Source organism: Microtus pennsylvanicus, chromosome 15, assembly GCF_037038515.1.
Source record: "Microtus pennsylvanicus isolate mMicPen1 chromosome 15, mMicPen1.hap1, whole genome shotgun sequence".
Lineage (NCBI taxonomy): Eukaryota > Metazoa > Chordata > Mammalia > Rodentia > Cricetidae > Microtus > Microtus pennsylvanicus.
In genome coordinates, this window is record NC_134593.1 from 70,936,051 (window position 1) to 70,962,225 (window position 26,175).

Genomic DNA, 26,175 nt, shown 5'->3' on the forward strand with positions numbered 1-26,175 from the left:
TCTCATTTCTGTGGCTTTCCATTTCTTCTCCATCTGAATATTTAATAGCTAGATGTTTTCAGAGAATAACAAATTACAGCAGGCTGAGACGTTACCAAAATAGGTCCTTTAAGGGCTAAGATGGGTGTGTGTCCCTTTTGAAAACGGCACGCCGCCTTTTCTGGTGTTGGGCTGTTGCTCATGCCTCTTGAAACGCTAGATTATGTCCAAGCAGCCGTACTTGTGTCTCCAGTTCTGTTGCTGACCTTCTGGCTAGCGAGCCCTGCTCCTTCACACGTCTAACCTGGAGGATCCTGTAGGACTGCAGAGTCCATGCTTTCTTCTGTCGTCGCCATTTCAAGGAGAAATCCAGTACTCGAGGTTTCGCTGGGGCGTCAGTGTTGGTAATCATGCAAAGCAGGTACTGTTCATTAGTGAACGTGTGACACCTTGGTGCCCTCACTGCCAGGTTTGTGCGCACTGAGCCCCAGGCCTCATGCTGTCCACGGCCGACTTTCTACCTCCCCAGAGCCCAGTGATTTGCCCCACAGAAGGGTTTGTTGTCTGTGGTGTCACGTGGCAGTGAGGCCTCTCCTACCTTCGTTTATGCTCATTGGTGGAATTAAGGCTACCCTCCCCATCCTGCCTCTGGTTGGCCAGTTGCCTTTTCTACAATTAGTGTGAACAGTCTTGTCTGGTTCACAGAATTCTGAAAGCCAAGAATATGATAATAGAAATTATTTACTTTGTAAAGTTTTGAGCTCTTTAAAATGTAGCCAATGCTGTTTCTGTCTGGTGTTTACTGTTCTGAATCGTCACTGAAGAGTCAGTGCGTTTGACTTACCTTTTTTAAATAAATAATTTTATTATTTATGTTATGTGCTTGGGTGTCCTGCCTGTTTGTATGTCTGTGCACTTTGTGCAGGCTGGGTACCCCAGGGGGGCCAGAAGAGGTCATCAGTTCCCTGGGACTGGAGTTAAAGGTGGTTGTTAGCCGCCACGTGTGTGCTGGGAATTGAACCTGGGTCCTCTGGAAGCAGCCAGTGCTCCTAACCACTGTTTCATCTCTCCAGCCTCACATTGATTGATTGATTGATTGACTGACTGACTGATTGATTTTTATAGAGCTCTACATTTTTCTCTGCTCCCCTCCCTGTTTCTCCCCTCCCCTTCAACCCTCTCCCAAAGTCCCCAATGCTCCCAGTTTACTTAGGGGATCTTGTGTTTTTCTACTTCCCATGTAGATTAGATCCATGTATTTCTCTCTTAGACTCCTCATTGTTGTCTATGTTCTCTGGGATTGTGATTTGTAGGGTAGTTTGCTTTATGTTTAAAAACCACTTATGAGTGAGTGCACGTGATAATTGTGTTTCTGGTCTGGGTTACCTCACTCAATATGGTATTCTCTAGCTCCATCCATTTGCCTGCAGATTTCAAGATGTTATTTTTTTCTTCCAGCCTCACGTTTAACAGAGCTTAAACTAATAACTTTGAGAATTTTTAAATTAACTGAATGATCTTTTTAGAGATAAAAATGAGGTTCCAAAAGAGGAGTGAGACTATCCAGTAGCTGCCCACTCTCCTGTTGTGTGTCTGTTAAAGTTTATTGTATTCGTGCAGCAGATACTCGGGGGAGGATCTGGCAGGTCACTTCTTCTGCTCACCACTGCCCTCACGCACCCAGTTCACTTGCTGGTAAAATGCTTGGAAGAAAAGTAGGGCTGACTGAAGCCCAAGGTGAGGCGAATGTGCCCAGGTCACATGTGAGCGGTTGCCTGGTGATGGAGCTGCACACTGGCAGCCTTGAGTGGAGAGCTGGCAGCCCTTTTGTCTGGACCCAGAGACTTACACGCAGTGTGTTGTAGGTGACAAGATAGAGTCACTTATCCGTGGTAGGATGGGGGAGAAGGTGGGGAGCTCGACAGGCAGAAGAGCGTGTCACACTCAAGCGGCCTGATTGGCTCTGTGTGACAATCTCTGCTCCAGTGAGGTCACAGAACCAACCTGCTTGCCTTCAGGGCTGGGAAAGTAAGAAAACTATCCGGTTTTTACGAGTGTTTCTTTCTAGAAATCTGGCTTAGCCACACCCTGACAAAATGTAGTGTTTGGCTCTTTCCACCCTCACTTGGAAAATCCAGAGATGGGGTGAGGGAAGGAGTCAGGATCCAGACCTCACCTTCCTCCCTCAGACCAGCCATTTGTTGTTAGTAGCTCTAAGACCAGATGGCTCTGTGAAAGTGACACCATTTGGACTTTAACTGTACTCAGTATAGTTACAGTAGTGATGGTTAAGATGTGTTTTCCAAGCTGGGCCCAGTAGCAACACCCTCTGGAAGTTTTATCTTTCTTTTGAAGCAGAGGCTTGCTACACTGTCTGTAACCCTCTTATAGGCTGGCCCCTGACTCTCAGCAGTCATCCTGCCTCTGACTCCCAAGTGTTGGAGTTACAAGTATGTGCCCGAGGAAGGGTTTTAATTATTAAAGATCTTCCTGGGATACATAATGAGTTCAAGGCCAGTCTGGGCTATATAATGAGACATTGTCTTGAAAGACAAATAACAAAACAGGATAATTTTATTAAAATGACGTATTTCCAGGGCATACACCTCAATAAAAATTGAAATTATGACTCATGGTATAGTGTTTTATTTCTTCCCTACTATCTAAATTGGTATCTTTACCAACTGAGAAACTGTACTGGGGAAATTTCGGGACTAAGGGAAAGCAAATTTGATCAGGTAAACAGTGTTTAGGAAGCCATGCTGCCAATAAGGCAGCCCTGTGAGCAGGTGTATAATGTCACAAAGAATCCCAGCAGGCTACTGTGATATTCTAGTCACAGCACGAAGGAGGCAGGAGACAGGAGGATCATACACAGTCTAAGGCTAGCCTCTCCACACAGAGAATTCCAGGCCAGCTAGACTGAGAGTCTCAAATGAGGAAAAGGGTTTTCTAGAGATGGCTCAGTGGTTAAGAGCACTGACTGCTCTTCCAGAGGACCCACATTCAATTTCCAACGCTTTTATGGTGGTTCACTACCATCTATAGCTCCAGGCCCAGGGGATCTGACACCTTCTTCTGGCCTCCTCAGCTCACACTTCCATGGTGGCTCACAGCCATCTGTAACTCCTGTCCCAGGGGATGTGATCCACCTCCTAGCCTCTTTGGGCAGTGCTCACACATGGGGTGGTGATTTACATGCAGGCAAAACATCTTCACACATAAAAATAAATTATAAAAAAGTTTTTTAAAAAGGAAAAAAATAGCCAGCCAGTGGTGGCACATGCCTTTGATCCCAGTACTGGAGAGGCAGAGGCAGGTAGATCTCTGTTGAGTTCAAGGCCAGCCTGGTCTACAGAGTGAGTTCCAGAACAGTCAAGGCTGTTTCTATAAATTGTGCATTTACTTCCCGATTTATTTAGGCAAGTATGGCAATTATAATTGTAATCCTCACTGCTCCGCTGTTTAAAAGCTGATCTACAGGTGTGTGTATATATATGCCAGATGCTACCAATTTCCAAAAAAAAAAAAAAAAAAAAAAAAAAGATCTTTGGAAAGCCAAGGAAAACACAGCATCTGTGCGTATTTTCTGTCCTCAGAGGAGTGTAGCATGTAGCCATGCTTCCACTGAGAGCCTCCCTGGAGAGCCCTGTCCTTCTTGTAGAGTGCTGTCCTGGCTGCGTGGGAGGAGCTCCGTGCTCAGCCACTGATGCTCACCAGCACTGATGCTCACCAGCACTTTGCTGTCTACATTAACCCTTTGTTCGCTATACTTGGAACCGCCGCTGGTTGCTGGCACCGCCATACTTAGACTTTTGTTACCTCCTGTTCTTTATCCCACAAACTTTTCCTTAAAACCCCTGTCTCAGAACAAAACAAACAAGCAAATAAAAACTGGGGAGATAAAGTCTAAAATTCAAAGAGGTGTAAATTAAGAAATATGTTTGCTATATTACAGTATTAACATTTTTACACTGATAACGTACAGTGGAATCCGTCTTATCGTTTGCAGAGAAGGTAGCGATTGTGTTCTAAGGAGCACAGAACAGTTCTTTTACAGCAAGACTGACTGAGGCAGCCTTCCCTTAGACATACAGTATTTCAGCTACGGAGTAGAACTTGCTTTTGTTGTTCCCTCGAGATGGACTGGATCTCAGTGCATCATTGGTTGGCGGAGCGGCAGTGGGACTGAGCTCGCTCTGCAGAGGCCACCACGCAGCTCGCTCTGCTGTGAAGCCTGGTGTGTCCTTTCACCTTCCGTTGGAAACCTTGGAGTGGATCATCATCTGGGACTCCGTCATTTCCCGTGAATTTTCTTCAGGGGCTGACCGCACAGCGCTGGAGAGGGACACGCTGACTTGCCGCTTCAGCATCTTCATGACCTTCCTCTTGTAGCCTTTGCATGCAAAGAAGTAGATGAAGGGGTCCATGCAGCAGTTGAAGTTCATCAGGCACACTGTGAAGTGCAGGGAGAGCTGGAAGGAATATCTCTGGCCACATTCGAGGGCAGGGGAGCAGAGTTTCTTAATCATGTGTTGGATGATTGATATGTGGTAAGGCGTGAAACAGAGAACGAACACCACGATGATGAAGATGATTGTATTGAGAGCTTTCTTGTTGACACCCGATTTCTCAGTTAGTGGGTTCTGCTTGGCAGTCTTGAAGAGTTTGCAGCAGATTTGGGAGTAGCAGATGAGAATGATTACAAGGGGCAGTACATAGCCCAGCAGGCACGCCCCGAGCAGGATCCAGGGGAGGGAAGCCGTCTCTTCAAAGTTTGGGTATTCCATACAAGTTGTCCTGCCGGTCTCCTCCTTGGACATAGGTCTGATGAGCAGAGGCAGGGTTTGAGCAAATACTAGAATCCAGACAGAGATGCAAACACCCTTCGCGTATTCGATCCTTTTAATCTTGTTGTAGCGCAGAGGGTGCACCACGGCGAAGAAGCGGTCTATGCTCAGGCAGGTCATGAAGTTCACGCCTGCGTAGGTGTTGATGTAGAATACCAGGGCATTTATCCGGCACAGGGCATCACCGACCCTCCAGTCAAAGCCTAGGGCATAGTAGGCTATCCGAGTGGGCAAGGCTGTGGTAAACAGGATGTCAGAAATCACCAAGTTCATTGAATAGAGAGTAGTTGAGTTGATTTTTTTCCTGTTTTGAACAATGACAACCAAGGCCAGCAGGTTTCCCACCAGCCCGATGATGAAGACAAGGCTGTAATGCAGAGGCATCAGTATCCTGGCTGTGCCGTGGTGTGCATAGAGGTCACAGTTATTGCCCTGAGAAGCTGCCAGAGCTGTAGTGAAGTTGTTAGCCATTTCTGTATCCAGCAGGGGTCAGGGTTACTAGGAAGAAAGAAAGCAAGTAGGGAATGTTTAGCTAAAACTATTTAACTCAGCTGTTCAGTCACTTATACATCTACCTTAAACTTCTCAGTGTGTAAACTTTAACTGGAATAAACTGAGAATAAAATTTATGTGTTTACTTTTACAGTTAGTGACTTTGTCAGAGCTCCGGCAAAGGAAATAGAACCATCTAAATAGGTCAGTACATTTTTTGCAACAAGAGAAGTTGCACTAACTTCAGGCAGAAATCCCCCCGTTTCTGAATCATTGTGTGGTTAAGAATAAAATCGTCTAGAGTTCCCCACATTTCAGACAAGCATTAAGCTTGACTTTTAATCTGAATTTAGGTTGAGTTATTTTTTTCTTCCAGGTTGCCAGGAAATGAGATCAGTGACACATGCAGTGCAGTAGAGCTGGTCTGCCTTCACCTAGAGCGCACGAGAAACACGCTCGGGCCGGGCTAGGAGCTGAAAATAGTATCATAACTAAAGTGAAATGGTGTAACACCAGCTATTCTGGAGGCTAACAAGTTTGAGGGCAGCTTGGGTGTCCTTTCTCTAAATGAAAAAAAAAAGTGAGGAAAAAAAATGAATTCCCAAGGGCTGTCCATGCAGCTCAGTCGTGGGTACACTTCCCTTTCTTGTGTGGAGCTGTTGGGATGTGTGGGGCACAGAGACTCAAGCAGCTTCAGATGAGAAATTTTAAGTTGGGGGTATCGTATGTGTTGAACCCAGTGACAGTGACATCATGTGGTGTTTTGTGTCTCAGTAGTAAATAAATGACTACGGCAGTGTATTTACCTGTTTTTTAACATCTAGGTTCTGTGAGGCGTCTGATGGATATTCCACAGTTTTCCAAAGTGTTGGATCAATATTCCTCAGTACTCCAGTGTGGTAATGCATAATTTAAGTAGCTACTCCCTCACTGCACATTTGCGTTGTTTAAATTTTTTTTCTTGGTCATAAATAATGCTAAGACAAATTTCAAGTCCTGAACTGGAAATCTAAGAATTCCACATAAAAGAGTGAACACCAATGAAAATAGGAACACTGAGCCATACATTCTGTGATTATATTTAAAGAGAATAATCACTTCTTTGTAGATTGTCTTTGTAAATTTCAATATATATGTATGTATATAAACCCCAGTATTAAGGGAGCCTTTGGGATGTCTCTTCCGCTGCTGCTGTGTGTTCAAGGGGAAGTTGTCTGTCAGGACTGATTGGAATCACTGGCTCCAGAGCTACTCCTGTGCCTACGCTGCTTGGTGGACGGGGGTCTCTGTTCTTCTCTGAGAACAGAGGGATGGCCACTGGCCCGAGCTCTGCGGTGGTATGTGGTGCTGACAGATGAGCCCTCACAGGCTGCAAATAAAACCTAAAGCACAGCCAAGCAGAGTAAGAAACAGTGAGGTGGGAGGAGAGGATGGGGACGGAAAACAGAAGATTCAGAAGTAGAAAAGTTCTAACCAGTCTCAGTGGATTGAACTTGTCTGTTAAAGGGAACACTACCAATTTGGAGCTTTCAAAGACGATGTAATTCAGAGTCATGTAGAAAGGTGCAGAATAAAGCTGTAGGGGAATCCACACCAGCCAGATCCACTGCGGACGGGTGGACTGCAATAGAACCACAGGAAAAGGGACTCAAGGCAGCTTTGATACCGATGGCTAAAACAGTATTACTGCCAAAGTTAACAATAGGTTCTGTGCAGTGGTGGCGCACACCTTTAATCCCAGCACTTGGGAGCAGAGGCAGGTGGATCTCTGAGTTCAAGGCCAACCTGGTCTACAGAGTAAGTTCTGGGATAACCAACATCAAGAGACCCAGACACAAACAAACAAAGAGAACAGTCCACAGAGGATATAAGAATAATTCTGAAATGTGCCTAAGCTATCAAAATTTGATGTGGTTTAAAGGAAAGACTAACAAGTCCACAATCATAATGGGCAGTTGTGTGTATATGAATAATACCCTAGAGAAGAAAATGAAACTCCTTGAAGATTTGCTCAGCATGGTTTAAAAGTTAGCAGAATGTGTGTGGAAGGCATAAGCGTGTCTGAAGCTCAACCATAGACTAGGTCACCAGAAGATTCTCAAGATGGCAAGAAAGTCATCAGTGAGCTCGTCACACAGCCTGACTATAGTACAGCTAACGTAGAAACCAACGGTAAAGCAGTGAAGAATGAACTCTGAAATGAAGACCTTTGAGTTAAAGAAGGCACCACTCTGGAAGTTTTTGAGATGCCTAAAATGAAATAAAAAGAAAGATTGAAAAATAGTTGTTACCCGTACAGCTTAAGAAGCAGGAGAACCAAATTTGTCCAGCAAAATCGGAAGTAAATAAAAAGACAACTGTGAAATTAGTGAAATCAAAACCAACGCAACAAAGACAGATATGGCTTCATGGTTTGTGTAGGAATAAAAACTCAGAGGCTCTTGCCTTGGAAGTGAAAGAAATAAAAGTGGGAACCACCCATTTCTGTGGGAAGGCTTTCTCTGCCGTGTTCAGGACACAAGGCTGGGCGCAGGGGAGTACGGCCTCTAGACAAGGTGGTCGCTGAGGAGCAGGCACCAGCAACTCCGACCAGAGTTTCTTCCCCTGAAAATTTCATCTACCATTTTTGAGGAGTTCTCTAAAGCTACTTCCTGGAATCTGATCTTAAAAAAATGCTCACGGGGGAAAATGTGTATGGAGTTGCCAAATCTCCACACTAACCACGACTATAAAGATGAGGAGAGGCACCGCAGCAGAAGAGAGGGACGCGATGCCATCGTGTGTCCGCTGCTAATGATTCCTGTGTTCTCGCGCCTGGTCCGCCTAAAAGTGGGAGTGGTTTCAGAAGCTCAGGTGCAGGAGCCATCAGATCAGCAGTAACTACAACACAGACTCTCTTAGTGGCTTGCAGGGTGTCCTATGGTTCGGCCATGCTGTGGGGTGTGAAAGTAGCAACACGTGACTCTTTCTCAACAGGAAGTTATGTTAAGGAAACCCGATCACACGGCATGCTACTCTGGGGAGGAAAGCATACACAAACGCACATGTGCACATACATACACACAAGAGAAAGAGGCCTGCTTAGATAGTATGTATGCCGGTAAATAACGCTGTAGGAGTGATCTGGGAACTTGTGTCCATACAGCTTCCATTCGGAACACTGAGCATGGATTGACTGAAGTGAGGTAATGGTTTTGTTTCACTGGAGGAAGAAATGTTACTTAGGTCTTCTTGCAAGAACCTCATCACCTGACGCTCTTCAGACATGGCTCCTGCTCACTCGCTGTGCCTACCTTTGAACTGTGTCTGGCAGGAACCTCCTATAGACCTGAGGGTTAAAGGCCATGCTGGGTCCTGCTCCATGGTTCTCTGACCAGTACTTTGTAGGGGCGGCTATCTCATGAGCCCTTAAAGAACTGAGACATTGTGGTTTCAGAGTTCAGACTGCAGCATGACGCATGTGGTCAGCTTCCCTAGGGTAGGTGGGGCACTCTTCCTAAGAGCAGGGGACGCCAGCCTCGAGGCTACATTATACCAGATCCTGGGAATGTAGAAATGATACCTTTTTCTATTAGAGGGTCCAGAATTGAAGGCTAGATAGCATGCGTGGATGATCTCTTGGTCTCACGAGGTCCTAGCTCACACTGCTTGCTGTCCTCACACATGCCAGTGTCCTGTGTGCCTGTGTGCTGTTGTGGTTAGTCTGCCTGCACTGGTCTCAAATTGGCCTTTTCAAAGTATAGCTTACATTTTAGTGCTCTTTATTTTTCATTTTAATTATGATTAGGCAGCAGCTTCTGACATGTTTAGAATATTTATGTATGCACACATACATAAACCTATATACGTGTGTGTGTGTTAAACCTGAAAGTACTGTAATATGTCACTGTAGTAGGGAAAAGCCCTCAGGGTGTGTCCTAAATCTGTTTCCTTTAGAACACTAATATTTATAAGAATGATAGTTTCGGTACAATGCTTTTGATGAATTGTATACTTGGCTCCACATTCCAAATACTAAAGGACAACAATCAAGACGCTGATGTCTTCCCCAAGGGCATAGACAGTAACTGAGGTGCATAAAATGGGATTTTTCTTCAGGGTTGACCCTTGTGAGGAACAGCCATTCCTGACATCTTATTTCTGTCCTTTAATTCTAGACCCTCTAATATAAAAAAGGAATCATTTCTGCATTCCCGGGATCTAGCACACACAGACAAAGCATCAAACATTGAAAGCACTATTTGCTAAAAGTATGAAACAAACAAAAGGGCGTGTCTGCCTCCCAGCTCCCCCTCCTCCCGAGGATGGACACCTGGAGGCCATCTTGTTCTTCTCTTATTTTCTTGCTAAGAGCAGAGATGGTTTGTTCTAACATGACGTCTGCTCCTTTAGCTCCCACTGTCCTCGTGTGTGTGAAACCGTTTCTTCTGCAGACTACTTTCCAGATCGTTCCCTGGTGTACTTGAAAGTGTGTCTATCTGTGTCTGTTTGTAAAACTTATTTCTTTGCCTGTAGAGTTGCCAACATTTCTTGAGATATTATCATTTCATTTTTGCATAACCAGACATGTTGACATGAAGTGACCGTTTTTTTTCTTCCCACAGAAAGGAGGGGAACATCCCTCCAAAGCTCATTGATTAGTGTTTAAGAAAATTGCCTAAGCTCTGATACAATTTGTACTCAGGAAACATTTACTCTGAGAACCTACATGAAGGCATTTGTGAAGTTTCAAAGGCTACATAGACTTCTGCTAGCCTAACTCATTTGCTTGGGGAATTAGAGGGCTCTTCTTACTCATGACAGAAACAGCACAAAACCTTCATCACAGTCAAATATTTGGTTCATGTTAAGGTAATAGCTTTGGGGTTCTAAGGTGTTTGTGTGTCACCATTATCTGAGAATTATCAATGCCTTTGTCACATTCAGCTTTAACAATGTTTTGAGTTGTCTGTTGTTACCTTGGTAAGATTGGGTTGGATTGAGACCTGCCTTGGTCAGAGGGGTGACTTTGCTTGTGTGTGCCAAAGAGGAAGTTACGCTTTGAAAAACAACCAGAAGGGCCACCAAAAGCAGTGAGGCACAGATAGAAATCATGGCGGAGGGCGCTGTCAAGTTACAAATGACCCAGCCCTTCCCCAGATTCTGCTGGCATAGTTTCGGCTATTATCTTGAAAAAAGATAAGATTGTCAAAAAATGCTTAGAATTGGGGGAGATTAAATGAGTGGAAAAGGAGGGGGTGGGATACAAGAAGGGGACGTGAAGACACAGGATGATGGGATACAAGAAGGGGACGTGAAGACACAGGATGATGGGATACAAGAAGGGGACGTGAAGACACAGGATGATGGGATACGGGGAGGGGACGTGAAGACACAGGATGATGGGATACGGGGAGGGGACGTGAAGACACAGGATGATGGGATACGGGGAGGGGACGTGAAGACACAGGATGATGGGATACAAGAAGGGGACGGGAAGACACAGGATGATGGGATACGGGGAGGGGACGTGAAGACACAGGATGATGGGATACAAGAAGGGGACGTGAAGACACAGGATGATGGGATACAAGAAGGGGACGTGAAGACACAGGATGATGGGATACGGGGAGGGGACGTGAAGACACAGGATGATGGGATACGGGGAGGGGACGTGAAGACACAGGATGATGGGATACGGGGAGGGGACGTGAAGACACAGGATGATGGGATACGGGGAGGAGACGTGAAGACACAGGATGATGGGATACGGGGAGGGGACGTGAAGACACAGGATGATGGGATACGGGGAGGGGACGTGAAGACACAGGATGATGGGATACGGGGAGGGGACGTGAAGACACAGGATGATGGGATACGGGGAGGGGACGTGAAGACACAGGATGTTGGGATACGGGGAGGAGACATGAAGACACAGGATGATGGGATACAAGAAGGGGACGTGAAGACACAGGATGATGGGATACGGGGAGGGGACGTGAAGACACAGGATGATGGGATACGGGGAGGGGACGTGAAGACACAGGATGATGGGATACAAGAAGGGGACGGGAAGACACAGGATGATGGGATACGGGGAGGGGACGTGAAGACACAGGATGATGGGATACGGGGAGGGGACGTGAAGACACAGGATGATGGGATACGGGGAGGGGACGTGAAGACACAGGATGATGGGATACAAGAAGGGGACGTGAAGACACAGGATGATGGGATACGGGGAGGGGACGTGAAGACACAGGATGATGGGATACGGGGAGGGGACGTGAAGACACAGGATGATGGGATACGGGGAGGGGACGTGAAGACACAGGATGATGGGATACGGGGAGGGGACGGGAAGACACAGGATGATGGGATACAAGAAGGGGACATGAAGACACAGGATGTTGGGATACGGGGAGGGGACGTGAAGACACAGGATGATGGGATACAAGAAGGGGACGGGAAGACACAGGATGATGGGATACGGGGAGGGGACGTGAAGACACAGGATGTTGGGATACGGGGAGGGGACGTGAAGACACAGGATGATGGGATACAAGAAGGGGACGTGAAGACACAGGATGTTGGGATACGGGGAGGGGACGTGAAGACACAGGATGATGGGATACGGGGAGGGGACGTGAAGACACAGGATGTTGGGATACGGGGAGGGGACGTGAAGACACAGGATGATGGGATACGGGGAGGGGACGTGAAGACACAGGATGTTGGGATACGGGGAGGGGACGTGAAGACACAGGATGATGGGATACAAGAAGGGGACGGGAAGACACAGGATGATGGGATACAGGATGTCCTCTAAGGGACAGACAGTGGCACAGACCCAGCAGGCCAGTAGCGGAGCCTCTTTAAATGCCTTTGATAAGGAGCTGCTCCTGGGAGGGAAGAAACCACGCCTTGCTCTTTTCTGATTACCTAGCTGCGGGAGCACTTGTCAAGTGTGTCCACGTGTCTTTGCTCTCATTTAACAGGGACGTCTGAGTTTAGCCCAGTGTCAACACCTGCAGCATGAGGTCAGCGTTTGTTCCCCTTTTAGTTGGCTAACAGCTGTTGTGTGTGCTGTCTGCCTGTACAATGGGCAGGTGGCAAGCTTGCAGAAGGAGCACCAGATACATTTGCCCAGTTGTCTGTTTCCATGTGCCGCTAACCAGGACATGCCACAGTGCCCTGGTTAAGGAAATCTGTTGTTAAGTGGTTTCTTCACTGTGCAGTCATTTCTGAATCCTGATTTGATAGCTGTGTCTATGTCTGTTGACTGTTTTCTAATTATCTCATGTCCTATCCCCAAATTGAACAGAACACATTGATTTTATTCACGGTAGTGTTGAACATGATCAGCCTGTTCGAAGGGAACTTGATTTCTCTAGCTTTTGGAAGTGTGACAAGTCAAGGGACCAGAGTAATCAGCTCCGTGAGATGCCTGCCTCCAACCACTGACAGCACAGGGACCTGTCTGAGTTCGCCCTTGTTGCCCCTCAGGTGTCAGACTCTGGTGGGCACAGCTTATTGGGGCTCTGCCTGTTAGAGTGGACGGGGGTGTCAGGGAGGGGTGTTTGGTTGAGCACTGTCGTCTATAGTTGGGGCTGGACATACTCCAGATATTTTTTTAACCTTTCCCTCGTGTGGCTTTTGGCAGCTTTAGCAGTGGCTGTAATAATTATCAGAGCTGGTAATGTCCCTGTAAGTTACTGTAAGGATTTAAAGGTGGCTGTTATCACACCCTGTGTGTGCATGTGGCAGGATTGGTGGGATCTTCTGTGCATATAGAAAGGCCCAGAATTACTCCTCTGGGTTCAGATTGCTTTTAGAAACAGCATGCTCTTTGTGCCCTTCCAGCTGATGGGAGCTGTAAGCTTTAAGCTAAGCCTCCTTAGTTTGTGGCTGTGCTGAATTAAGGGCGGGTTCAGCTGTTTACTCAGGATTCCTCAAGGTGTGGATCATTTGGGAGGTCAGGGCTCTGTCCTTCCTCAGTTGCCCCACAGCTTTGTGTCCTTATCTGCCTCCCTGCTGTCTGTGATCTTGCTGTCTGCAGCCCTTCCTCTCTGTGCAGTGACCTGGCGGCCTCTTCTCAGAGAGCCCGCCATCCGAGGCCCACGGGCCCAGGGCAGGCGGAAAGCTAACTAACCATCACTGCTTCCTTCATCGGAGGCCTCCCTCCTCGCTTCCTCTGGGAATCTGCCCCTGCCAATCTCCCCTCTTTATTCTGGCATCCTTCACTCTGTCCCTGGAAGCTTCCAGACGTCTGCTCCCCCTCCACCCCACCCCACCCAGGAAGGCAGAGCATTGGGTTGTGGTTTTGTCTCTCGCACTCCTGTGAAGTTTCGAGAGTGAGGATGTAAGCGGCAGTTGTTACACCCCAAAGATAAAAAAGGATGTCCAAATCTCAGCTGCCCTAATCCTTGCTGGTGAGTTCTCTGTCAGCCACGCACACAGCAGAGACACGAGCGCCTCGGTGGCTGCAGGCACGGCTGTAGCTGTTAGGTTTAAACTCACTCTTTGCCGCCAGAAAAATGACATTCAACACAGGATGTGTTGTCCCGAGTTCCTGTTTCCCAGATCGAGGCACAATGAGTGGAAAGCAACAAAACAGGAAGGTGTTTCAGAGCTTTTGACACGTGCCTACTTATCTGTGTCTGAGAAGGAGGAGGGAGATAGGAGAACCTAAATGAAGTAATCATTAATTTCTGACATGCTTTAAGTCAAATGAAGGACAGTTGAGTACTGGGGTTTGGTTTGTTTTTTTTAGGGTAGGGTCTCCTGCACTCCTGGCTAGCCTCAAGCTCAGAGCGTGGTAGAGAGGGTCCACAGCCTCTGACTGAAGATTTAGAAAGGAGTTTACTATTTTAACAGTGCCGTTTCCATTGGAAGAGAACACTGAAGGCCAGCATAGCTTGTGTGATGTTGACCTGCCTTTGTGCTATGCTTCAGGACTGTGTCCATTTCTGACAACATACTTTCTCTCCTCTTTGGGCTAGCAGGACACCATGAGTCCCTGCACCTCCACTACATGTGGAGAATTCTGCGAGACTGACCTAGCCAGAATTGCAGCAACAGCGTGGGACAGACGGGAGGACACTGCTCACCTCCAATGTCTCACCTCTTACTATGGCAGAGAAGGTCTCCCTGTGGACACCTGCGTTTATTGGTGTCTGCAGGTCAAACTCAGCAGCCCTTGCATGTGCGTTTTTACATCATAGGCTGCTAACCCCAGTCACTCTATAAACGCCTAGAAGTCCTGGAGTGAGCGCCACTGCATGACTGATCGTGGCCCTAATTAACTCTAGGAAGCCCGCCAAAAGTAGCTTAGAGAAGGACTTATTTCCACAGCCACCCACGTACAGAGTGAGCCTGTTAGGGAGGCTGCTCTGTGGAGCTGCACGCTCTGGTAGGTTCAGGCTCACAAAGCACCGTTAGGCCCCAGAGACGGACGCTCTGAGATACTAGAAAGCACAGCGTGAACATCTGCACCTGCTGAGGCTTCACATAAAATATCACAGAAAGTAGACATCTTCAGAGAATAATCTGCACAGAAATGATAGGTCAAGGAAACGCTGCCTGTGAGCTCCATCCTTCTGTGGGCTAACGGGCAGGACGAGGGTGGCCAGCCGTGTCCCCGCACTTACTGCGAGAGGCGGTGCCAGGAGAACTTGGCAGAAACATTTCTCCCAACTTTACGAATGAAGCAACTGAAGCCAGAGACCTTCAGTAACTTCAGCCTGAGGCCAAGCGGTTATAAACGCAGGAGCCTAGGTTTGAGGACTGATCCCCAGCCCCTCTCTCGACTGTTACACTCTGCTGTACTCGGTGACGCCCTTAACCAGAAAACACCACCACACCAACAAAAGCCCCTCATTCTTGAGAGGAAGTCCCTTCATGGCTTGTTTTATGTTAGGCGTTTCTGTAAAACCTCTGCTTTCACCCTGGAAATTGAGGTTTTTACAAATCACTACATATAATTCTTTATTTTTATGATTTTCTTTAAAGATTTCTAGAATGTTAGTATGCAGGCTTATTTAGCATTATGGGTCACTTAATAATAGAAACCAATGGCATAGATTTTATTTTTCTTTTATTAAGAGTTGGTCTTTAGAGTGTTTTTCTTCTGAGGCAGCAAAGACCAGGCTGATCATTAATCTTTGCTGGTGGGAGAATAAATTGATATTTTTGCAAAGCAGAAAATACTGTTCTATATTTGGTGCTTTAGAAAATAAACCTTTTGCCCCAGGATTGCTACTGCCAGTAGTCTCTGAGAAATATTAAGTATAAAAAAGGCTTTTCTGTACATAAATGCATTCCAGGTAGTCAAATGTAAAAATTAGTGTAACTGGTCATATTGTATATAAAATATATCCCAACGTAGGAACACTGTTTTAGTAAAACAGTGTTCCTTTCCCTTCATATTAAAGAACTGAAATATTGGCATTATTTGCTAATGTTTTCTTGTATTGTGAGTTCACACTGAAGTGTGTAAACCAGCCCTGCTTTTTGGTAATAAGGTTTCATTCATTGCTTCCATCTCACTTGGTAGCTAATTTGAACTGCCAATGACCCCAAAGAAACCTGAGCAGCTAGCTATTGAGTTTCATTCTTTTCTTTCTCTTTTACCGTAAAAGTTAGGCTTTCAAAGTATTCATGAGAGAAGAGTGTCCGTACTCACATGTCAGGGTGGCTAGGACCTCCGCTGGAGCAGCCCGCGTTGCCTGCACTGCTTCGTTAACTGGGCATGTTGCTTTAAGAGAGGCCGAGCAGGCGTCCTTTTATGGTGGTGCCTTTTTCCTGTCATTCTCTGACTGAGTATAGCTGCAAGCAGTTAGCCTCACAAATGCGTGTGTGGTTTTTTTTCAAATGGGAAGTGAGATTTTTTTTTTTCTGATACTGATTTTAAAAAACTATTCAAAAGCCCCTTGGACTTTGTGAATCGCTGTTATCTATGGAACTTTTAAAATTTTTCCATAAAGATTTTAAGCCTTAAAAAAATTTTTTTTGAAGCAGTAAACTTTGCAGAGAGAGGTGGGGGCGTGGGTTAAAGAAAGTATCAAGTCTAATAGTGCTGTCTGCCTGGACACATGGTGGTATCTGGAGTCTAACAGGTTTCTGCAGTGAGGGAGAAAGACCCTCCTAGCACATAAATTAGTTCTGTTTTCAGTCGAGGGAGCCTCCTGAATCAGCGACTGTGGCCTTAGGAGGATGGAGGAAAGCTGGGGGACACGTCACTGATGGGTCCAGCCAGGGCTGCGTACAGTGCTCAGAGCAAGCCAGAGCAGGGTGGTCCCCCTGTCCCCCTGTGATCTGGCCTGTCATAGGGGTGCTGCTTTTGGAAGGACAGAGGTCACTTGGGCTGGGGCTGGGCTGGTGGCAGACAGAGATCATAGAACAAGTGACTGAGTGAGCTGAGGATGCTTTGTCTTCTTGGGACTACAGCCTTTGTCTCCTGCTTGGAGTAGGCGTTTAGCTTGCTTTCTTCAGCCATCCTAGAAGATGGGTCAGTAGGACGAGGGGCTGGGGAAGATTTGTTTAAAATGGGATATGCTATTTTTAAAACAGGATGCTTTGGTAACCTGGTTGAACTTGAGGGATGCTGTAGAGAGAATCGCGTCACTGTATAGGAAATTGTAGTGTATGCCCCAGAGGCCTTAAAAGTTACTTATTTACTTTGCATGTATGTGTTGGTGTGCTTGCACATGTGCCTGCAGCGTGCTGTGCCAGGGCATGCACAGATCAGAGAACAACTTTTAGGAACTGATTCTCCTCCTCTGCCACGTGGGTCCTGGGATTGAACTCCAGTTTCACGCTTGGTGGCAAGTTCTTTACACTGAGCCATCTTGACAACTTCGTGAGTGTGGAGGCCTCCTTGCTGCGGGATTCTGTGAAAATTGCCCTTCAGCAGGGCTGTTATCGGTCTGCAGAGGAAAACTGGAGAGCAGGCACCAAGTCTGTGGAATTCCTGGACATCTACCTTATTATGTATAAAACAAAGGCATTTGACTAAGTGAGCGCCAAGATAATCCAACCCTATAAGGGGAAATGCAAAGATTTTTATGGCTTGATAGGTAAACACAACATAACTCTGAACTGTTCTCCTTAAACACCAGTGAGACCTAAGGATGTGGCCAAGTGCAGAGAGCACTAGCGTGTGCCAGGCCCTGGAATGTACGCCTAGCTCTGCACACGAGCGTGTGCCAGGCCCTGGAATGTACACCTAGCTCTGCACACGAGCAGAATGGAATTGACACTGCTGGGAGTTTTCAGTTTGCTGGAAGCCCGTCCTAGTGGGATACTTTTTGATTTCTGATTTGGAAGACTTGGCTAGTTAAAGCTGGTGTTCTGGCAAGTAGGATCTATCATCTTTTTTTAGACAAGGTGGCTGGCCCTGGACTTAGAGATTGGCCTGTCTCTGCCTCCCAAGAGTTGGGATTAAAGAACGTGTCACTGTGCCTGGCGCATCCATGTTTTCTTTGGTATAAAAGTCGTCTTCTCAGTGTATAAAGAAGAGGCAGTACCTGCAGGCACTGTTGTAGCCACACATGAGATAGCACACGGGGTGTGTTTATTGTTGAGAGTTGCAGTGGCTTCTTTGGCTCTGCCCGTACGGTTCCCGTGGACTCCAGGTCCACAGTGGCTCCTTTGGCTCTGCCCGTACGGTTCCCGTGGACTCCAGGTCCACAGTGGCTCCTTTGGCTCTGCCCGTACTGTTCCCGTGGACTCCAGGTCCACAGTGGCTCCTTTGGCTCTGCCCGTACCGTTCCCGTGGACTCCAGGCCCACAGTGGCTCCTTTGGCTCTGCCCGTGTGGTTCCTGTGGGCTCCAGGTCCACAGTGGCTTCTTTGGCTCTGCCCGTACCGTTCCCGTGGGCTCCAGGTCCACACACATTAGGAAGTTATGTGAAGCGTTTTTCTCGCTCTCTGCGTTGTGGGCATGCGTGTGTGGCTCAGTAACTGGTAATGATACTAGGTGAATGAACGAGTTATTTACTTATTTTCTCTCTACTGTGCTTCTGGTTCATCGCTAAGATAAGGAGTTAGCTGTTGACAGCATGTAAAAGGTCATCGTGAGTGACAGTCATCAGTGTAGAGAAAGATGTGTCAGAAACCGAGGAAAAGGAGAAACTGGTCCGTGACTAAGAACATTTTGGTATTCTGTGAAGCCTTGTGTATATAGAAATAGCAACACAAAATTTCTGCCAAACAGCCCAGATAGTCGTGGTGTAAACTGCTCCTTGGCAGTGTCTCCGCATGTGGTCTCATGTCTAGTCATCATGAGAAGTGACAGAAGTTACAGGGTCTAAGGAATTTCTGCACTTCCTCTCTTCCTGGGTAAGTGTGCGCGGTGAGCACTGAAGTTTCTGTCAGAGATGTGAGCTCGAGGAAGCACTGCGCTTCGTGCTCTTCATAGCATTGTTTACGTCACATTTGCTGGCAGACGTAAGCAGAAGAGCTGTGACCTGAGAAGGTGTGGGGGAGGCACAGGGAGACAGTGCAGCTGTCTAGCAAAGCAGGGCCACTTAACGATTTCTTTATTATTTTAGTGAGTGTGAGTGAGTGAAAGCCACATGTGTGCAGACGCCCATGGAGACCAGGGGAGAGTATGTGCCCCCTTGGAGCTGGAGTTACACCTGGCCTGGGTTCTGGGAGCTGAACCCAGGTTCTCTGAAAGAACAAGTCCCTTTAACTGCTGAGCCATCTCTTCAGACCCAGCAAGGTGTTTGTGTGTGTGTAACAAAGGCTAGTATACCAGTTTAAGGGACGATTCATTTGCTCTACAAATAAGCATTGAGAATGTTGAGCCTTAGTAAGGATAAGGTATTAAACAGAAATGGCCAAAGCTAAGATATCAATAGGTAGGATGACCAACCAAAGCTCGGTCCCTGGAACCCACGGGAGAGAGAACCCCCCAAAGTTGTCTTCTGACTCACACACACGTTTGGTGACACTGGTGCCCCCTCCCCCACCGTAATGACATTCTTTAAACATGTACAGGCAAAAGTCCCTGTCCTTGTCCTTGCATTGTAGCTGGGAAGAGAGGTGGCACATAAGTGGGTCCCAGCCTAGGGGTGGCTGTTGTAGGGGGAAGGTGGCCAGAGCCGGGAGCATGGAGTAGATGGCTGGGGTGGTAGGGAGGGCTGCTCTGGGCGAGTGGCTGTCTCAGGTGTGAAGGTGTGAGTGGGCACCGGGGGCCATGCCCGGCTTTGGGCTTTACTTTGAGGTAGGGTGCCTGGGAGGGTTTTAGGCCTACAAATGACTAACTGGTTCTCCTCAACGAGAAGGAACCACAGCTGCTTCTTCAGCTGTGTTTAGGGCAGTGTTCGGCAAAATACATTCTTTTGTATGGCGTTTAGACTTTGCTTTGTTTTTGTTTTGTTTTGTTTTTTATCCGCCCAAAGCTGAGTGTCAGTGTTTGTGAATGTGAGTCTTTGCTACCCATGAGGCAACATAAAACTCCAGTCATTTATAGTTCTTTCTCTTGGGGTTATAATGTAATAATAAAAGTTCAAAACTCTAGAGTTAATTAAGATGCAGGTCATAGCTAGGTGTAATGGCATACTCTTGTAACTCCGGTGTTTGGGGAACAGAGGCAGGAGGATCTCAAGTGCAGGTGATACCTGGAATACATAATAAGCCGTGACTCAAAGCAAAGTGTTCAAGAGTAAGAGCCTCCCCCCCTCCCCCCAGCTGCATGTACTCCTAAGCCAGATCCTGTGAGATGCCAGGGCCTGGAGGAGTAAAGGAGCCACAGCTGACCCCGTACCTCCACCTCCTCAGCTCCCTGTTCCTGCCGTCGCCACACTCGGTAGCCCCAGATTTGACCCAGTGTTCACGCTTAAATGTTCTCTGTAGCCAGGTTTGGTCCAGTGTTCACGCTTAAATGTTCTCTGTAGCCAGGTTTGGTCCAGTGTTCACGCTTAAATGTTCTCTGTAGCCAGGTTTGGTCCAGTGTTCACGCTTAAATGTTCTCTGTAGCCAGGTTTGGTCCAGTGTTCACGCTTAAATGTTCTCTGTAGCCAGGTTTGGTCCAGTGTTCACGCTTAAATGTTCTCTGTAGTTTCTCTGTAGCCAGGTTTGGTCCAGTGTTCACGCTTAAATGTTCTCTGTAGCCAGGTTTGGTCCAGTGTTCACACTTAAATGTTCTCTGTAGCCAGGTTTGGTCCAGTGTTCACGCTTAAATGTTCTCTGTAGTTTCTCTGTAGCCAGGTTTGGTCCAGTGTTCACGCTTAAATGTTCTCTGTAGCCAGGTTTGGTCCAGTGTTCACACTTAAATGTTCTCTGTAGTTTCTCTGCTCCTAGCAGGGGCTCCATTCTTTTTAATTTTATTTAAAATTTTCGTTTAACTTTTTGAAAAAATTAATTGAAATAGGAAGGATGACATCACTTCCCCTTCCCTTCACCCTCCAGCCCTCCGCCTGTCTCTTGAACCCCTTCTGTGCCCCCCTCAAGTTGATAGCTTTTTTTATTATACGTTAAACATGTACGTACATGCATGCACAAATATATACAAATACAACTTCCTGAGTCCTTACTTGTTTGTGACTGTATTGGTTTCAAGGCTGACCACTCTGCATTGGCCGACCAGTACGGTAGTCCCTTGTCCAGGGGTGGGACTTAGGGAAATCCCTATCCACGTTAACATATCTGTTGATACTGCTGTCGTTCTGATCTGGTGTATGAGCCATTTTCAGGGCAGATTTCACAGCTGATCTCCCAGTAATCTGACAGTCATCTGCCCCTCTCCGTGACGTTCCTTGAGCCATAGCTTCGGGGTCTGTGGTGTAGATGTTCCGTCCACTGGGCCTGGGCTTCCCAGGGTGTGATCTCTGTGTTGTCCTCGGCTGTGCTTTTCTGTGATGGTCTCCATTTGCTGTAGAAAGGCTTCTTTGGTGAGGAGTGTTGGCTGCACCTGTCTGTGGTATACGGGCAGGACTGAGAGTGCAGTATGGAGTTACAGAGTGGTGGCAATAGATTCTTCTCTAAGGCCCATGACCTTGCCAGCCTGCTGAAGCTGGCTAGGACCCAGTGCCCGAGTGAGCTCCCTCCTGTTGAACTAGCCATAGGTTAAATTAGACAGCCAGCGGTTTCCACTTCTTGCTCCTTTATGCCTGTTTTGCCCTGATGGTTCCCAGTCATGGTTCATAGCTATTGGAGCTGGGTAGGACTGTGGGATTGGCCCCTCCCTGACCCTGGCAGCTTGCATAGTATTTTCTGGAACTGTCGAGGCTAGAGCATAGGAAAGATGCTTTTAAGTCAGATCCAGCTCACGTCATCCGAGTGGTGTGTTCTGAGTGTGTGGTTTCTCCAGCAGTAGGGGCCACCCTCAGCCTCTAAGAGACAACCAAGGGCTACATTGATAATCTCTCTTGTTTTGGGAAACATTCAGACTCCCTTCATGTCTGATACTGGGATTTTGTTAGTCTGTGGTTCTTGTGGGAACATTGTTAGCCTCAAGATGTGTGAGCATGCGTGAGTGCGCGCGCACACACACACACACACACACACACTTAGATGTACATATTCTCTGTATAATAATGTGTGAGTTCACACATGCATTCGTGCACACACACACACACACTTAGATGTGTATATTCTCTGTATAATAATATGTGAGTGCACACATGCATTCGTGCGCGCACACACACACACTTAGATGTATATATTCTCTGTATAATAATATGTGAGTGCACACATGCATTCGTGCGCACACACACACACACACACTTAGATGTGTATATTCTCTGTATAATAATGTGTGAGTGCACACATGCATTCGTGCACGCACACACACACACACACACACACACACTTAGGTGTATGTATTCTCTGTATAATTTTAGGTAAGTATAAAATATTATAATCCCCTTGATGTTATTTGTCCCTCCCCACTCTCCAATTGGAGTCCCCTCTGCCATTGTTACTCCATACCCTACTCCATCCCTGTATCCTGCTCTCTCCACCCTGCCACCCCAGCGCGTCATGGTCCCTTTGTGCTTTTCTGGGTTTTGTCGTTACTCCAGCTAACGTACTCGCATCTGAAGACTTAGAATTAAGAACCACAGATGGGTTGTCCTTCTGGGTCTGGGTTACCTCATTTAATATAATCTTCTCTAGGTTCATCCATTTGCCTGCAGTTTTTCTTGATTCCATTTTTCTTTACAGCTCGTTAGTATTCCGTTGCATCTATGTACCGTGTTATCCATTCATCTACTGAAGGACATTTAGGTTGTTTCCATTTCCTGACTGTTCTGAATAGGGTAGCAGTGAACGTAGCAATCATGACTAATGTATGGAGTACAATGTTGAGTCCTTTGGGCGTACGCCAAGGAGCGATATAGCCGGGCTGTATGGTAGACTCATCTTTAGCTTTTTGGTGATTCTCCATTCTGATTTCCAGAGGGACTGTATCAATTTGCACGCCCACTGCAGTGAGGTCCTTGTTCTCACGAGCATTTGTCGTCAGTTGTCTTGTTGATCTTGACCTTGCTGGCTTGGGGAGATGAAATCACCAAAGTGTTTTAATTTGCTTTTCCCTGGTGGCTAAGGGTAGTGAACACTTGAGGTATTTCTTACCTCTTTTTGTTTCTTCTCCTGAGAACTCTGTTCAGAGCCATAGCTCATTTAAAATTGGACCATATTAACCGTCTGTCAGCCACGGAGCTGAAAGACCCTCTCCTGTTTTGTGGGTCTCTCCTTCACGTGTGGAGGCGAAGCTTCCCTCACTGGTAGCTGTGTACTGTGTAGAGGCTCTTTGATTTATGAAGCCCTCGTTGTCTTCTGTTGGCTTACTTCCTTGGCAGGTCGAGTCCTGCGCAGAGTCCTTTCCTGGGCCTGTGTCCAGTAGGGAGCTGCATGTTGCCTTCCAGCAGTTCGCATGGTCCAGGGTTCAGATTGAGGCCTTTGATCCACTCGGGCCTGACTCCGTGCGGGGTGCTGGAACTGGGTCTGATTTCATGATCACGCATGAACAGACAGCTGGATTCCCTGCACTGGCTGTAGAAGGTGCTGTCTTTCTCCATCACCGTATTGTTTTATTATAATGGCTCTGTCGTGTATCCTGAAGTCTGGACTAGCAATCCCCCCCCACCCCACGCGTTCTTTCTGTCCAGGATTGCTTTGGGTCTCGGGTCTTCTGGCTCCATATGAATTTTAGTTTTGTTTTTCTACTTCTATTTCTGCAAAGAATGCTGTGGGTGTTTTGACTGGGATTGCATTGAATCTGTAGGTTAATTTAGGTAGGATGGTCATTTTCACAATATTAATTCCACCAACACACAAATGCAAGATGCCTTTCCATTTTCTGTGCCGTTCTTAATCTCTTTCTTCGGATATTTTAAGTTTTTGTTGTGAAGGTCTTTTGCTTTCCTGGTTAGGTTTGTTCTGAGACATTTTGTTGTCTTGGATGTTCCTGTGAATGGGAGTGTGTCTGTGGTCTTTGTAGTTTTGGTGTACAGAAAAACTACTGCGTTTTGTAAGTTGTTTTTGTACCCGCCACTGTGCTGAAATTATGTCTAGTTTTCTGGTGGAATTCTTGGGATCTCATGTATATTGTCTGCAGATAGAGACCATTCGACTTCATTCCTGCTCCTGTCCCTCGAATTCTTTCCTTGCCCTGTCCCTCCAGCCAGCTTCTCGCGTCCTATTGAAAAGGAGCGGGGATAGTGGACATCCCTGCCTAGTTCTTGACGGTAATGGGACTGCTCCAGGTTCTTCTTGGTTTAGGATGGTGTTGGCTATGGGGCTGCCGCTCAACCTTCAGTGTGTTGAGGTTTGCTCCCTCCGGCCCTACTCTCTGGGGCTTTTGTCACGAATGCACGTTAGGTCTTGTCAAAGGCTTTCTCTGCATCTGTTGAGATGATCATGTGATTTTTGTCTTTAAGTCCATTATGATTTATTACATTTATTGACTTACATATGTGCATCAACTCTGCATTTGTCAGATCAAGCCAGCTTGATTGTGGTAGATGGTACTGATATGTGCTGGTATTCTTTTTGCTGGAATTTTACTGAAGATTTTTGCATTTGTTTCCCATATGTGTGTGTGTGGGGGGGTTGTGTGTGTGTGTGTGGTGTATGTGTGTGGTGCATGTGTGTATGGTGTATGTGTGTGGTATGTGTGTGGTGCATGTGTGTATGGTGTGTGTGGTGTGTGTGTATGATGTGTGTGTGGTGTGTATGTGTGGTGTGTATATGGTGTGTGTATGGTGTGTGTGTGTGGTATGTGTGTGGTGCATGTGTGTATGGTGTATGTGTGTGGTGTGTGTGTATGACGTGTGTGTGGTGCATGTGTGTATGGTGTATGTGTGTATGGTGTGTGTGTGTGGTATGTGTGTATGGTGTATGTGTGTGGTGTGTGTATGGTGTGTGTGGTGTGTGTGTATGATGTGTGTGTGGTGTGTGTGTATGGTGTATGTGTGGTGTGTATATGGTGTGTGTGTATGGTGTGTGTGTGTGGTATGTGTGTGGCGTTTGGTGTGTGTGTGGTGTATGTGTGTGGTGTGTGTATGGTGTGTGTGGTGTGTGTGTATGATGTGTGTGTGGTGTGTGTGTATGGTGTATGTGTGGTGTGTGTGTGGTGTGTGTGTATGGTGTGTGTGTGTGGTATGTGTGTGTGGTGTATGTGTGTGGTGTATGTGTGTGGTTTGTGTGTATATGGTGTGTGTGTATGGTGTGTGTGTGTGGTATGTGTGTGGCGTTTGGTGTGTGTGTGGTGTATGTGTGTATGGTGTATGTGTGTATGGTGTGTGTGTATGGTGTGTGTGTGTGGTATGTGTGTGGTGTATGTGTATATGGTGTGTGTGGGGGGGGTGTTATTCCATTGTACCAATATCTGTTAAAGCTGCTTTATGTGTATATTCTTCTCCAACCATTTCTTGCTTGTGTCTGTTGATTTTGTTTTCAATAGTATAATCAAGAAGGAAGATTTTTATAACATAGTTGCTATCAGAACCAGAAAATGTACAGAAGACCAAGAGGGGTACTGTGTTACTGGGGTGGCATGTGGTGTGAGACTCTTTATACAGGCAAAAAGTAGTTCTTGTATTTTCTTTGTGATTATGAAATTATTTTTGTACTGATGCTGTTTCCAAAATTGGAAAATATTGGCTAATCAAGTGTTTAATGAAAACGGTTACAAGGGTATGCCTAACCATTCTTCTCTTACACATGCATGCACACAGAGAGAGAGACAGAGATAGAGATGGACAGACAGACACACCGACAGACACACACACAGCTCATGCGTGCATGCATCCATGCCCTGATAGGACCACGGACTTGCAGAGCTGGAGGCGAGGGGCTGCTTCTTGCTCAGGTGCTGGGTCCTCTCTGACACGCTCAGGGCCCTGCCGATTCGTCAGCTCACTGAAACAGACAAACCGGCATGGTTCTGGGGGTGAAGAGGAGACCTGCTAGCTATCAGGAGGAGAGTTTGCTAAGCAGGGAGTAAAGAGGAAGTTCTGGAAGGATCACCCCTGTCCATGTGTACTAGCCAGAGGAGCCGCGTCCAGCCAGCCACTGCTGGGGTGTGGAGTGAGTTATGGAGGGGAGGGAAGGAGAAGGAGGCCAGCTGTGGGAAAGTCAGTGCTATTGGTATTTCAGTTGGGACAGAGGGACCCTGTAAAAACACCTGCCTTCTGCACCGGCACTGAGACAACTGCCAGGGATGTGACCACGTGATTAGAGAGGAGCAAGGACAGGGCAATTGTGACTAAGCCAAACATTGAGTTTCTGAGCCTGGGGCTGCCACCGTTAGGACCAAACTTGCTTCCCTGGCTGGAGCCATAGAGAGCACCGAGAGTGTTCAGGGAGAGACTAGAGCAAGAAGGGAGGAAACGGGAGGAGACCCGGGAGGGGAGGGCGGTGTG

The 26,175-nt window shown here is 46.9% G+C and overlaps 2 protein-coding genes across 2 annotated transcripts in view; one reads left to right on the forward strand and one right to left on the reverse strand.

Moving 5' to 3' along the window:
* The window catches only part of Ubac2 (UBA domain containing 2), a 167,122-nt gene that overhangs the window by 81,586 nt on the left and 59,361 nt on the right, over nucleotides 1-26,175 (forward strand). The gene's annotated exons all lie outside the window — the stretch shown is intronic.
* On the reverse strand, nucleotides 12-16,119 carry Gpr183 (G protein-coupled receptor 183). The gene is made up of 2 exons (XM_075950197.1): nucleotides 15,985-16,119; nucleotides 12-5,327 (listed from the first exon to the last, which is right to left on the reverse strand). Exon 2 carries the CDS (start codon nucleotides 5,298-5,300, stop codon nucleotides 4,230-4,232), a length of 1,071 nt encoding a protein of 356 aa, XP_075806312.1. The 5' UTR covers nucleotides 5,301-5,327; nucleotides 15,985-16,119; the 3' UTR covers nucleotides 12-4,229.

Coding starts and splice junctions, on each gene's coding strand:
- Gpr183 (XM_075950197.1), bottom strand. CDS start 5,300: ATGGCTAACAACTTCACTACAGCTCTGGCAGCTTCTCAGGGCAATAAC.